General features: G+C 40.6%; 1 protein-coding gene across 1 annotated transcript in view; it reads left to right on the top strand.

Annotated features, from left to right (window-relative positions):
* Positions 1-536: 536 nt before the first annotated feature.
* The window catches only part of kctd5b (potassium channel tetramerization domain containing 5b), a 30,616-nt gene continuing 15,880 nt past the window's right edge, over positions 537-15,272 (top strand). The window contains exons 1-4 of the mRNA XM_013133795.4: positions 537-870; positions 12,293-12,401; positions 12,538-12,629; positions 12,863-12,958. Of these exons, the coding sequence (XP_012989249.1) occupies positions 649-870; positions 12,293-12,401; positions 12,538-12,629; positions 12,863-12,958 (519 nt within the window). The 5' untranslated portion in view covers positions 537-648. The remainder of the gene's footprint in view (positions 871-12,292; positions 12,402-12,537; positions 12,630-12,862; positions 12,959-15,272) is intronic.

Here is a 15,272-nt window from a genome sequence, read left to right as displayed (position 1 = left end):
GGTAAGAAGTCGTTGTTTTCATAGAGGGGTAAAATGTTAGTGATGCTCCTGACACTAAATAATAATGATTAAATGCGTTAACTGATTCAAACTCAACTTGGTAATAATTTAAAGTATTGTTCTTTTGTATGACATTTAAAACAAATAATTTAAAAAGTGAGGTAACAAAATGGTCGTCCAATTTGAACTTCTAATTTTAAAGCATGTAGGGATTTAGGCATACAATACTATCATGACTTCTGTCTTCTGTTACGACCTGACGTAATACGACTGCTGAAACATTAAATGTATCTGTCCATACGTTTTCGGCCTGGTGTTAAATTGATACAATTTAAAGGCTTATCTTATGTCTGAAATTATTTCCATTCCCACGTGGCAAAAATGTTACATTTAAGTCTGTACTTTCCAACTGCTGTTTTTTTAAATAATGTTTGCAATGTATTTGTTTTTTCTATCTATTGAAATTGTTATGCACCTTATTTAGGGCATCTCATTGTTAATACATATTGACATGTGAAGTGGTGGGCAGCTAGCAGCAGGAGGTGGAGGGAAAGGAGTGGCATCGCCTGTGCCTCGAGTGTACAGTCTACTGGAGAGGGAGGCTTCCTGTCATCAGCCTCAGTCATACCAGAGGGCGGAGAAGAGGGGATGGCAGAAAACAGCTCCGATGCTTGTGATTCCGTCTATCGGAGGTGTTTGACTCATTCTCCCGGGGACAAACCCCAATTAATCACCAACGGCACATCCAAATGGGTTCGCTTGAACGTGGGGGGGACGTACTTCCTAACAACACGACAGACGTTGTGCCGAGATCCGAAATCATTTCTGTTCCGACTGAGCCAGGCTGACCCTGACCTCGACTCTGACAAGGTAATGTTAGCCGTGCTAACTAGCCTCCGGATCTCATGTGTTCAGTTAATATTTTAATATTTCTGCGTTTTCCCATTCTAGATTGTGTTGCCTACAAATTGTAACTAAGCATTGAACAGAGATTTTAAGGACTGAATATGAAAGACTGCTAGTTAACTGAACCTAGATTCCAACAGCCGACGTAAGCCTAGCTTACTTTAGCCTAGTGACTAGCTTGTTTGAAGCAACCCCAGTAAGTTGGCGTATGCAGTTGTCTACCTAGCAGACCCTGTACTTATTTGGTATAAATACGAAAACAAAGAGTTAAGTGATGCAGCGTAGACTAGCAGGTCAAAACTTAGCGTCATTGTTATGTACTATTATATTAGCTAGCTTCCACTTTCCCTTCCTGAAAAAAAAGTTGATTCCCAGTCCCTTCGGTGCGGTCTGCTGTCATTCACCAGAGGCCACTGTACGGGAACCCCTTTCATCTTTTGCTAAAACCGACTAATCGTTATTTTAAGCAAGTAGTACGTACTCTTTAGTTACGATTTCGACCTTTTGTTAACGTGTGCTACCCCTCCCCTATTATGTGCTGGGCTTGCCCTGGGAGAGTCAGACATGGTCTGGGATAGCAAGTTATGAACTATTAGCGCGCAATGATGCGCTGGATTACTGGAATAGACTTCAGTTTGAGTGCCTACCTGCCAAATTTTAGCACGTCATTATTTTCACGTTTTTCACCTGGGCATAGAGTAAGAAGTCGTTGTTTGCATAGAGGAGTAAAATGTTAGTGATGCTGCTGACACTAAATAATGATTAAATGCGTTAACTGATTCAAACTCAACTTGGTAAAAATGTCAATTATTGTTCTTTTGTGTGACATTTAAAACAAATAATTTAAAAAGTGAGGTCCCAAAATGGTCGTCCAATTTGAACTTCTATTTTGTGGAACGTAAAAAGGAAAGCCAACTGATGACCCGTAAAAACCAAATGGGAACTGTCAAAAATAAAGAAATAATATATTGATTGGTGTCACATTAATTGTGAATCAGAGCTGGTGTTTTGCCTTACCGAGCAGTTTCATAACATATCTTTCTCTTTCGCTTGTTATAAAAAAATATTCTGCAAACTCTTAGATGTCTTTTACATATACAAATGTCCACCGCCATCCTCATTCCCCTTGTCTTCCACTGTATATGGTTCAGCCTGAGTATGGAAGCCATCTCCCTCCAGTATTTCAACCTTCGCCAATTACGGTAAGGCTCTGACAACGGTAGCCAAGGGATGATGTTGCATGCCCTCCTGAATAGGATTTATTGGGCGAGAATCAGGAGCCTCTGTTCGTCCATCTGCCAGCAGCAGTGTGCATTTCATGCATCCTCTCCACCCCCAGTAGTCAGTTTTAAAAGCATCCTTGTGTGTTCTGTGTCTTGCTGCTCTGTTACAGCCCATTGCTCTCTTCTCCATAGCACTGTTAATCTTTATCATTACCCCACATTCCCTGGGTTTGCTTTTGTCTCCGTTCCTTTCATATTTTCATTTTGCTCTTGCAAATCTTCTAATCTCTCAATAGCCTAAATCTGTGTGTTTTTTGGGTGGTTGTATCCAAATGGCTACAGATGATCATTAATGGAGCGGCCCAGCCCAATCCCCTGCCTAAGTGCAGATTGGGCTCTTAGGCTAATGCACTGGGCAACATATCCCTGTCCGACCGCCGGCAGGTTTGACTAATGGTTGCATTCAATATAAAAATAGCCATTCCTATCAAACAAAGTCAGCTCTATAGCCAACGCGTAGATTTATTTTAATACACGAATTCATTATGCACATGAATGAGTGCGAGGCAAGTGTTCTGAGTCATTTCACACGGCCATGCATGTGAACAGGAAGCGCCGAAGAATGGAGGCTAATTTCAAGTGTTCTGTTTTTGGCTGATGCGGTGTTGTGTTTCTTAGCTCAAGGAAAGAGTAGCTGCTCTGTCTTCAGTCAGCCACCCTGCTGTGCTTTAGGAGGTGCTCTGCATTATTCATGTTGTTGACGGGAGATTGTTTTGCACATTGCACATGGGTTATGCCAGGGAGAGTGTGATGTGGGCTGTACATTCATCCACAGTCATGACAGCTGACAGATACACCAAAAGTCTTGTTTGAAGGAGGATTAAGCCAGCAAAATGCCCCTTTATGAGACATTACTTGACGCTACCTGCTTTTCATTTTTTGAAAGAAAAGCGCAATGTGATTAAGGAATCACCTGACCTAATAATCAGTCTGTTTCCCTTGGTTCATCTAAGCAGTTTTGTGCTCTTTTTGACATTTAAAATACTTCACAGAAGCATACTGGGTCAGAAAATATGTTGACGGTCTGCTATCAGATTACTTTAAGACTATAGTATGCTTACAGGACTTGATCACTTCAGCCCTTGTTAGTGTAAGCGCCCTTGTTAATGTAATCTTAACCGAATGCATAACCACTCAAGTGGAATTCCAGCTCTCCTGTTTTGAGAACAACATCAATATTTCACGTATTCCATTGCTTAAAATTCTTGTTCCTTTCAGATCTCGTTCTTATCATGTTCATCTCCATTTGCTAGCTGAGAAGGCTCTCTCCAAGGTGTGTGTGAGAAGCGCGGCCTGCATTTAGTACCGGGTTCTCGCTTTATTTCACGCCTGAGCACACTACTGGAGGGAGGCAGTGTAAATATTTAACACCCGTATCAGCTCCCGCCTTCTCCAGTGCTGCCCTTAAACCACCACCACTCAATACAATGCTGCAAAGTGCTGCTCGGCCTGTCGCCAGAACCAGTGAAGTCAGCACCACTTCAGTGTGACATCGCCAACACAGGAAATGTGTATGACTGAACATGTCGTGGTTGCCCGGCAATGGAACACTCCAAAATGTAGGCCCATGGAGTTATTATCAAGCTAAAACGTTAAAACCAACGTATGTGTTTGACCTGCGGTTGTATCTAAAATGTAATCAATTAAAAATGTTCTCTTTACACTCTTAGCTCTTAAATACCCGGCTATATTTCTACCACACTATTTATTTGTTTTGCTGAATTTCTCAAGGGATTTAGGGCAACTTGAGGGTTAAACTAATAGATATGGTAGTATTGCATTTTCTAGAATAACTTCTAAATATTTGTCTTCAGGAATTTTTTTAATTGTTTCCCTATATTATTCATTAACATTTTTATTGATTATATGTGACTTGGAACTTTGACATTCAGGATGTTTTCCTTATATGCATTGTAATGAGAATGTCCAAAATATATTAGTCTAATGATGTTGTTTAACCACCTGTCCTTAGCTATGTGCTTACATACACATGTTGCCAACACTGTCAAGACTCAATTTGCAAGATAATTTATCGACTGTACATTAGCGCTTTAATAGACATGTTTAAACCTCTTGATTAGTTTGAATAATACAATTTGGCAGACATGTTCAGGGTTTTCAGCCTTGCTCACCCACACAATATAAGTCATCAGGCACCCATCGTGTAATAGTGGCCTTTATGAAGGCATTGATTTGCCTGGGGGAAGGTGCATCATTCATTTGGAAAAACATGTTTACACTTGCCTATTTTTTTTAGACGTGTTGGTTGAAAGTTTCTGACAGTTCAGCATCGTGACAAACAGCCTTCTGCCCCTTGATGCACAAGCTTCATTTTTGTGACATTGTTTCCTGTCTGCTAAACAATATTTATACCTATATATACCTATATACTAGGCTTTTATATCTATGAATAATTAACTTAAAATATCCAAAATAAATTGTTGTGTGACAAACGATGCTCGGATAACACCTAATGTGAAATATAAGCTGAATCTTAATTTTATAATATTTTATTAAATAATCTTTCCCTTATTTAAATTTCAATTGCAATTTGGTAGCCCCTTTCTACTACTACAATTACAATTATCTTTATTTATAAAAATTTTTTTAAAGATTTGACTGTCACAATCCTTACTTATTTGTATATTGCATTCATTGACCAGGCAGTGTTACTAATAGACCACAGCTCTACACACTTAAATTCAAGACTTTGAGGCTTTCTTATTTCCATTATGAATTGAGCTGTTATACATTTTATTTGTGATTTAAAAAAATTGTTCTGTATAAATTACCTAAAACAATCTGTGAGTGCCATGATACAATATCAGCAGATCTTTAAGCCTAATATCAACTGGTTTTGACTGATTGCTGTTTAATTTGATGAATTGTGGAATAATTCCTAGTCTACACTGCAACCACGGCTGACTAAGTTCCTGATCATTTGTCTGAGCTTTCATCCCATCATAATGAGGGTAATGTCCATCCTAATATTGCCATTGTAAATCCTAATTCTGTGGTTAGCCAGCTCAGTCAGTGGCGTAACAGAGAAGCAGAGTCAGCTGGAACCGGCTCCCTGTCGGTGGATGGTTGCGAGGCAGTGTAAATATTTTACATTGTGCTGCTCTCTCTTCCTTGATAGAGTACTCTTCCTCACAGGGAGTGCTCTGGAAATCGTTGAGTTTCCTTTTGCCAGCCCAGCCATGATGGAACTCTTATGATGAGAAAGCTTTCAGTGGCTTCTAAAAGGAGCTGTTCGTTTCAAAATGTGAAACATTCATCAATCATAAATTCTTCAGCCAAATGCACTGTCTGTGAGCATGGTGAATGACGTGAGCCCAAAATTGGTAGATGAAAGCAAAAAGGTCAGACTTCACAAAAAATACATTCAATATTTTGTAATATGAGATGCCTCCACAAGCTGGTATGTAGACGTATACAACATTTTAAGATCACTCAGCATTTCTATTTGACAGTAAGATCTTAGTTCTACTTCTTACCCGACAATGATCGGGCCTCCATTAAGGGATATATTCAGACTTGTAGATGGTCTGTTTCTCTGTCACGTGCTGATAGCCCTGTATGCATCTGCTTACTAAGATTCAGAAGTCCTCCACTACAGGGATGGATTTTTATTAATACTTCATTTCCGATACTTTAAATGTTAGTGTCCTTCCCAAAGTATTTCAGCAATATCCCATCCATTTTGAACTGAAAATGAAAAGGATATTTGAACGTCTGCTTTGAGGCTTTTAAGTCTAGGCATTTAAAGCCCCAGCAAACGTTTGACTTTCATGTCATTGAAGGGCGGGCCACAGTGGTATTTCCTGTGGGAGGAATGTGTATGGGAGAACGATTAGGGCATACTGTAAGGCTTTCCTCTCTTTGATGCCCCCCCCTTCCTTCTAATTACTAATGGTTTACCCTTATAGTGTCTTTTGTTGACGAGCACTTTGATCTACTAGTTCTTGCAGTGATGAGCTCAAGTGATGCGACAGAGACTGCGAAGTGAGGCCGGTGCTCAGCGCTTGGCCGTACGTTTCTAATGACTAATTATGTTGTGAGTATTGGAAGGATTCACCCCTTTATTCACATTTTGTTCCATTAGGAAGTGGGATTGAAATAGATTTTTCAGGATGTATCTTTGTCAATTTACATAATGTCATAATGAAATAAAGAATAATGAAATTAAATTCTAAATGTATCACCGCTACCAGTGAAATATAAAGGAAATATTGTTTAAGCAATCACACATTTGATTCAAGGGTAAAATGTTTCTTAAAAAATTGCATAACTTTCATGGACTGTGCGTAATAATAGAGGTTGTCATTTCTCTTAAATGACTACCATTTCTTCAGTCTATCTTACATACGATATCTGTAAGGTTCCTCTGTCAAGTATTAAATTTCAACCAACTGAATTGTTAAATGGAAGTAGTGTGTGAAAGCCTCAAAGAACAACAGTGACTGGTACAGTAGATGGATACCAATAACCAATCAGTCGGGAACTAACATGGTCAAGTTGATAATTCGGCTGGGGATGATGTTTCACACCTCTTAAACAAGTCAAAGACAATCATCCTCCTGAACGGAGGAAGACAGGGACAGGGATGTCACCAGCAAGCCAATGGTAATTTTTAAACAACTGAAAAAACCTGAGGGTGTATTGAGAATATTGCAGTGATTATAGTGGAACAACTGAAAAAGTCGTGAGCGAAACGACTGAGGGTGATTCTTCAGTGTCGGATGTGCCAGTTCCAGTATCTCAGAAATGTCATTTTTCTTGGACTTTTCACACAAGTGTATAGGGTTTAATGGGAAAGTTGCACCAAAAACATCCAATCAACAGAAGAAGTGCAGGTATTCTGCCTGCTAACTGGTTGGCCGCTAACAGTAGTGATAAAAATAATAATAGCAGTCCAACTGGGTGTGCATGTCCTTGTCAGAGGTGGGCTACTGCAGCAGACGAACACACCGGGTTTCACTCCTATCTGCTAAAGCAAGTAGTAGCTCCAGTGGGTCTCGATCACCAACACTAGACAACTGAGGAATGGAAAAACACTGGCTGGTGTGACAAATCCAGGTACTGTCTGGCAGCAGTGGTGTAATGGTTTGGGGAATGTTTTACAGGGACCCCTTACTTCCCTTGATACTAACTGAGCAAATTTGAATGTCCCATGTAGCTAACGTTAATCCTTCATAAAAGTGGTGCTTGACGCAGGACAATGCCTCATGTCACAAAGCATGTTTTGTCTCAGAATAGCTACAGAAACATGACGTGACAGAGCATCTTTGTGATACGATTTAACTGGCTGTTTGCAGCCTGAATGCACTGCTGTCCAATCTGCAGCAACTGTGTAATAAAATCACATCAGCATGGACCAACATCACTGTGGAATTTTTGAGACATCTTGTTTAATCCATCCATGAAGAATTCAGCCTGTTAAGGAGGCAAATGGGTCTGACCCAATACTAGTTAACTGGCCGCTGAATTTGTAATTACGTTAATGGTTTTTATACAAATAAAATTTAAAAAAAGGATATAAAATCTGCAAGTAGTTAAAAAAAATGAACACAACGCAAGGCATTTTAAAAAACACATTACACTTGTTTGCCTTTAAATGGCATCCACTGTGCTAATGTGCTATTACCTTCATAGCATTTGTTAGCATTGTTTGGTCCATAAAGAATTGGCCCATGAGTTCACCGCTGTTAATACCGTCTAACCGTAGAAACAGGAATGGTATAAAGGTAAATCTGATACCCCCAACCATAAGATGCGTCATGGTTAATCTACTCAAACTAACAACCACTGTGTGTGGTTTTTTTCTTTTGATTTTATATTACAATTTTAGACAACTTAATTGCCATTGAAGTACAGTACAACGAAATGCAGTTAACATATAACCAGAAGTGCAAATAGAAGGGGGCAGTAAGTTTACAAGTATTAAGTGTATGTGTTTTACAAGTGGAATGTTGAGATGTGCAAAGAAGGCAAATTCACTGCAAATGGCAATACTATATGTGCAATTAAGGCAAATAGAGGAGGGCAGAACAGTTAAGTTTTAAGTATAGTGTATGTTACAAGTGGGATAAATAGTTGTGTGGGTACAAATGGCAATTCTAAATGTGCTGTTGAGGCAAGTAGAAGGAGTAAGGTAGCGTGTGCAGAGTTGAGGTCCAGAGGTAGATATGTGTAGGTAACACCTGAAAAATGAAAACGTACGATGGCAATTCTAAATGTGCAATGCAGGCAAGTTGAAGGTGCAAGATTGCATGTGCAACTTAAATGCAGGGAGGGCAACAGTGAGGTTCCCGAGGTAGACGTGTGTATGTAACAACTGTAAACTACATTATCACACTTCGCAAGGCAGTGTCATAGTCTGGTAGTACAAAGGGAGTAGCTTCATAGATCTGCAATTTATAAAATGCTACATCCAGTCCCGTCGGTGCTATTATGTCTGGCCTTTTTGTTTAGGTTCAGCCATTGCGATCTCAAAAGTCCTGGGCACAAATCAGTGATGTCCACTGTCCTTCATCAAGTTTTTATGCGGGTGTTAATTTCCGCCAACGATAGCGCGGTGTTTTATTCATGAGACTTTCTTTTGAGTGTCTTTCCACTGAAGAGCTTATTTAAATGTCACGTTAAGCTTGTTTCACGGGATCACTACCCAACATGCTTGGATGCTCCCCATTCGCACTCATCACTTAATTAAGCTCATTCAATTATTTCCCCTTTCTTACTCCCCTTACATGTCAGTACCCCTCCTCTCCTATGCTCCCTGTGGATTTCCCTGTAGGGTAGTCACTATTCCCTCGCCCATTCCTCCCACTCCCTGTGTTTGTTGCTCAGTGCTTCCCTGGTCGGGGCCCCCAGAGAGAGGCTGTTGTTTTTCATTTAAACACTGTGTCCTTTGTCTGTTGCTCCACCTCTAATCGCCCCCCCCCCCAAAAAAAAACGGGGTCACTCCAAGTGGGCCTCATCCATAGAAACACGAAGACCCAGCCAAAAAACGAATAAACTCAGAGGGGTCCCTGCAAAGCATTCAACAGGGTTTGTGTAGAGCTCACTTGGTACACTCCAGGCACCTTGTTCCACTTTGAGGAGACTTAAAAACAGTGTCCACCTATGGACACATCTAGATGTTCTTATCCTTATTAAAAACATTCTATGAATTGTCAGCACATGAACATAATACAGCAAATATGATTTAGTGTGTTCACTGTGGACCTGTCTCAGCAGTTAAGTCAGTGTTTTGCAGGTACAGCTGCGCCCAATCGTCTACCTGTGGTTAAGTTTTAATATCTGGAGAAGTGTAAGAAACTGGTGCGCATGCAGAGCATTTAGGCTAGTTCATAACCCATGGGTTCCAGTGGGGTATTTTCTGCCATGGAAAGGAGGCCAGTCAGTTAAGAATGTTCAGGTTCAGCACCATAGAGAATGCTCTGAGACACTTTTTCATTACTGGAAAGACTAATGGGTTTCACAAGGTTTGATGAAAGTCTGTCTCTTGTGAAGGGAGCTGGGAACATAGGCCTCTGTGTGTCGGTTGGAGTTTGCCTTGGAGTTTGCCTAGGTTTGTTCAACCGTGACTAAGGCTTGGAAAATATGAAAATGAAGCGTGTGTTCTTGTGTAAATGATGTTGGGACAGCTGCCGGCCCGGTGCCTTGGCTCATTTGTCTAGATCGCTCTGAAGCCAAATTCTCAACTTCATGCAAAATCCTGTTGTGTTAAGTGGATTTCCACAACATTTGGTTGGGTTTAACCCCCCATAAGGTTTTGGTGAATGACATCCGCAACACTACTTCCATTTAATCCTTTCTTGTCTGGAATGGCTGGTGTTTAGCAACTAAAGGTTGCTGAAATAAAACAGTTTCAGTGATTTTTGCATTTTAATGGCATGAACTAGGTGTCTGTGTAATTACTTCCTGTAGTCCTGCGTAAGAACGTTCTGGGTTCTGTAGTCATTAATTGTTTTGCAGTAGTGTTTTCCTCTGTGGATTCAACCTTCTGTTTCAAATCTCATTCTGTTATGCTCTAATTATTTTAACCTCCCATTGCCCCAAAAGAAAAGGATGTTCTAATCACAGCACTTATAAGAATATGGGTATGCCCACTGGATATGAGAATAAAATCCCACCCCGCTGATTGTGGTAATATAGGGGCGATTTCAGCATTATGGATGCCCGCATTTGCATGAAAAAATCATAATGTAGTAGAATGTACAAACCAAAATATGCATGAAACACAATCTAAATATTGGTTCAAGAATTTAACTACTTGGAAGCATTATGGATGTTACATTAAGTGAACAATGTTTTACAGGAGACCAAACACACAAGGTCAAAATATGGATTGTCCTACTTAGAAATACCTAGAAATATGTCTTTGGTATTTTGATGCAGAAATCAGCCAAATTTAAATCTATTTTAGACTCTTACATTCATAAAGGTCAGCCATATTTAAATTGATTTTAGACTCTAACATCCATAAAGGTCAATTATTGCATCCAGCCAAGCCTTTACTTTAAATAGGCCAATCCATTTTTTGACCTAAGACTTTTGCTAGTATTTGATCTCCCCTAAAAGGTTATTCATTTCATGTAACATCCATAATGCTTCAAATTAGTTTAATTTCTAACTTTATGGATGTTTGAGTCTAAAATTGATTTAAAAATGTATATAAAAGGTAATCCGAAGGCATAGTGATTTAGGATGTAATGACTCCAAGTCAAGGTCAGGTACTAAACCCTAGCATCTTATTTGTATTACTTTTTATATACCAATTAACAATTGTACGAGTTTTACATGCTGACACAATGTTTGTCATTAAATTGTTTCGGAAATATTGTTATTGTTAAAATAGGCAAATTAAACAATATACAGTTCATATGGCTATACTGATGTGCATTTCAGGGCACTGTATGTATGTTTTTACAGGTTACATTTGAAACAAAAAACATACATTTTCAGTGTCAATCTTCAATTTTCAATATAGGCCTAATATAAAAGTTTAAAGAAAATACACCAGAAGAAGCAAGCACCATTAAAATTTTTTTTTGAGGGCCCACACACTCACCACACAACCACTTTAGTTCAGTCAATCAAATGTATCAGCATTTCTCACAAAGTTCTTGTACAGATATCCCTCCCAAAACCCCAAAGATCAAGCAGCAGCAGCAACAGCTACAACCACCACAACAAATTGATCCACACGTGGCTAGGAAAACCCCCCCCGGTATGGTCAGAACACTGAGGGTTGGCCGGTCTTCTGGATGTCTCAGCTCTGCAGAAGCCTGAGGATTAGATATAGCACAGTGAAACCAGGGCAACCTTGCTGACAATTCCTCACCAATAGTCGGAGGGCAGAATACATTTTGATAAGGAGTATGTTGTCATTTGGACATATTTCTGAATACCCAGGCTGACCTACATGTGGAATCAGTCATAAACAGGTCATTTTCATTGATGGGTAGTGTGTATCTGTTTCTCCACAACCCATGTAAGGATTATGAGCCCAGGAGCTTTTTCCATAATTCGCATGTGCTTGTGGTAAAGCTTTTATTTCCTGACATATACTCTGCATGGTTTTATGTATTCTACTAATGGCTGTCCAGTGGATTTACTCTCTCTTTACTCGTGAGTGACAGGCAGCCTAGCGGTAAGCGCATTGGGCCAATAATGGAAAGGTTGATGGTTCAAATATAAAAAAATCGTTAATGTGCCCTGGAGCAAGGAACTAACTCACTCTGGATAGCAACATCTGATGAATACCTTAAAATGTTACAAAATGGATTGTGAATCTGTTATTCATTTGTTTCTAAGCAACTTGCTCCGATGGTCACAGTTCGACACATCCCCCAAAGCACATCTTGCCAAGCCGTTCTAATCTCATCATACTGCTCACTCAACAGGAAGTATTTTCCAGAATCTACACCCCTGGAGGAGAACACAATTTCCCGGTGCAACACAAGGCTGTCCTGTCCTATATTCCTTTCTTTCACAGTACCCCCTGTGACTACTTGAATACCGCACCCAGGATTAGAACCCTTGTTGCACTGACAGGGAAGGTAAACCTTGACTTAAATAGTATTTATTTTTTTCAGGATGACACAGGTGCTTATCTCATAGATCGAGACCCAGCGTACTTTGGGCCGGTGCTGAACTACCTGAGGCATGGCAAACTGGTGCTCAACAGGGACTTGGCAGAGGAAGGTGAGAGTGAACCTCCGAAATGAGATGTTAGGGCCCGGTTGCGCCGGAAAGCTGCTGGTTTCAGCTATGTCTGTAGCAGTCCGCTGGTGTTGAACATGCCTCCGTTGATTGATTGACATTTCTGTGTTTTTTGAAGGTGTCCTGGAGGAGGCGGAGTTCTACAATATCACATCATTAATTAAGCTCCTCAAGGACAAGATCAGGGAACGCGACTGTAAAACATCACAGGCAAGTGCAGTTCCCCATCGACACACTGCTCACTATATAGATGTGATATTTATTTTTAACCCTTGTTTTAAATACCTTTTGGGGTTCCTGTGAGTCGACTGTTACTGTAAATGCACCTGCTCCATCCCAATGCTTGATCTTCCACAGCAAACCTGCGTGTGGTTTGGAGCCAGAATTCACTCTCAGATCAGAAACCTTTTCCCTCCCTCTGCTTCTCCTGTCCCTTTCCCCAGGCTCCAGTGAAGCACGTGTACCGGGTGCTGCAGTGCCAGGAGGAAGAGCTCACCCAGATGGTGTCCACCATGTCAGATGGCTGGAAGTTTGAACAGGTAACGCTACCTGCCAGCACGTGGATCCGAATGTCCTGTGTTTATTTGTACTTCCCTCGCCCCGTAATCCGCACATCACCCTATCAATCCAATTCATTAATTGGAGAGAAAAAAAAAACAGTCACCTTTTTTCCAGTGTCTTATTCGTGATCTGGGCATTCCTCTGTGCTCTGATTGGTTGTTGCAGCTTGTCAGTATAGGTTACGGGCGGGCCCAGCAGTCAGAGTTTCTGCTGATTGTGTCAAGGGAGGTGAAGGGGGAGGAGTCTACTTTCCCAAGCCACAGCGGAGAGGTGTGTCCCACAATGTTCTGTCCACGGGTCACTGCATGTCCCCTATGTACCCATTCACAACCCTTTTGGCCACCGTGTGTCCCAGCTCTTCATAAAAGAGGCGGACATTTTGATTTTAAATTGTTAGGTGTCTACTACCTGTCCAAAAAAGGACCCAAAAGAAGCACCCTTTCTATGTCTGTTGTTTGATTGTACCCTTCCCCTTCACATTATGTTTTCAGTTTACTGGTTATACTTGTATTTACCATTTTTCTTGATAAATATCTTGTAGGAGCAATTTGAAACCTTGTTTATTCTTTGAGACATTATGAAAAAGACTGAGGGCGGACTTGGTTACACATTGTTGCCGAACATGTTAGTTGTACGTTCCAAAAACTTTTTTTCAGACAATGTATTTGTAATTTCTTTCGGTTCAGCTAAAGCTGCCAAGCCCATAAACTCTCTTGGAAAACAGTTTGGACTGTGTTCAGGCTGTAAGTGTGAGCACTGAATGTGTCTCCCCTGTCCCCCACTATCCCTAAGGAGGGATCACTGGATCGCCCTGGGAGCTGGAATCTTGCTAATCATCTTACGGGGTTCAGATGGGAAACCCCTTAAAACACTTCCTCTGCCTAAGCTTAAAACTCTGCAAATGAGCCCAGTCATCTGGGGTTAAGTGCTCCGCTAACCAGTGACCCATCTCTGAGTCATGCATGCATACATTTAACATATTACTGGCTCGGCTAAGATTTGGAATTGAACCCATAATTCCTGTTCATGGCTTGTGCAATGCTTTGTTGAACAGTGCAGAGAATAACATCCCTGACTGTTTTGTTTCCTTCTTGTCTAGACTAGTATGTGGGAGATCTAATTCCAGTAATTTGTTTAACGCCTGCCATGTCAGATTATGCAACATTGTTTTTATTTTAGAGGTCAGATGGTATACTTCCAGTTACACTTAATTTCAGAGTTTTTGTGACCTTTTAATGCTACTGTGACCTTTTTAATGCTACCCTTGGCTGTTCAGGGGTATTACGACTAGGTTCGCCCCGTACACCAATCATCCAATCATTCCTGTCCCTTTTTTGAAAAGGCTTTTTTTTTGCCTTAAAGATTCAGTCTGTGGTTTTTGGTCACTGTGCCAAAGTGTAAGAAGGATCCCCAAAATGGTTTACTATGTCATGGTTGTGCTGACATGAGCCCCATGTCATTCAAACCACTGGCTTTCATACGTTGCATTTTATGGCTAACTGAGCTGTGATAGGATTATATAGATTATGCACATATAAACAACATCCATCCCAAAAAACTGAAAAGAAAATGATTTTGTTAGTCACCAAAGTCCTTTAGACTGCATATTTAAGTGGTAGGTTTGTTGGGTTTAGAGCAAACGTTAAAGGGAACCCTGACCTAAATTTTACGTTTAAGGGTCAGGATTAGTAAAAGTAGGATTATTTAAGAGCAATCAACTTTGGTCGCCTCGTATAGGTAGCTAAGTAAGTGTGTGTGTGTGTGTGTGTGTGTGTGAAGACTTATTAAAAGTTACAAGTGATCTGCAAAAATTAACAGCACTGAAAGACATAAACATTTGGTCAAAGATAAGCTTTGAGAAACAATGCTAATTGTCACAGCTAGCTTACAGTAGGATTTTGTTAGGCATTGGCCGGCCAAATGACCAGGGGCACTGTTACAACTGTTCACCTCGGCCCATGAGTGCCCTTGTTGCCATAGCAACAGAATGATTTGTTATATTTCCTGGGCTACTGTTCTAAAACCTTTCCTGGAGGCCCACAGCCATCTCATAATTTAGTTGTAGCGCTGAACTAGCTTGGTAATTTGATTCAGGTGTGCTAGCTCTGAGTGGCTGGGGTTCCCAAAGAGACGCTTTGAGAACCCTTGCTGTAGGGACTCGAATGCAACAACACCGTGCTTGTTTCAGCAAGGAGCAACACAAACAGACGCAAATGTAATCTGTTCTTTCCAAAAATGTTATGGCACGAATGTATAAGGTTCATGATGATCCTCATCTTATGTCTGTCAGTT

Source organism: Esox lucius, chromosome 5, assembly GCF_011004845.1.
Source record: "Esox lucius isolate fEsoLuc1 chromosome 5, fEsoLuc1.pri, whole genome shotgun sequence".
Taxonomy (NCBI): Eukaryota; Metazoa; Chordata; class Actinopteri; order Esociformes; family Esocidae; genus Esox; species Esox lucius.
Note: the sequence above shows the minus strand (reverse complement) of the source record. Positions and strands in the feature narration are given on the sequence as shown.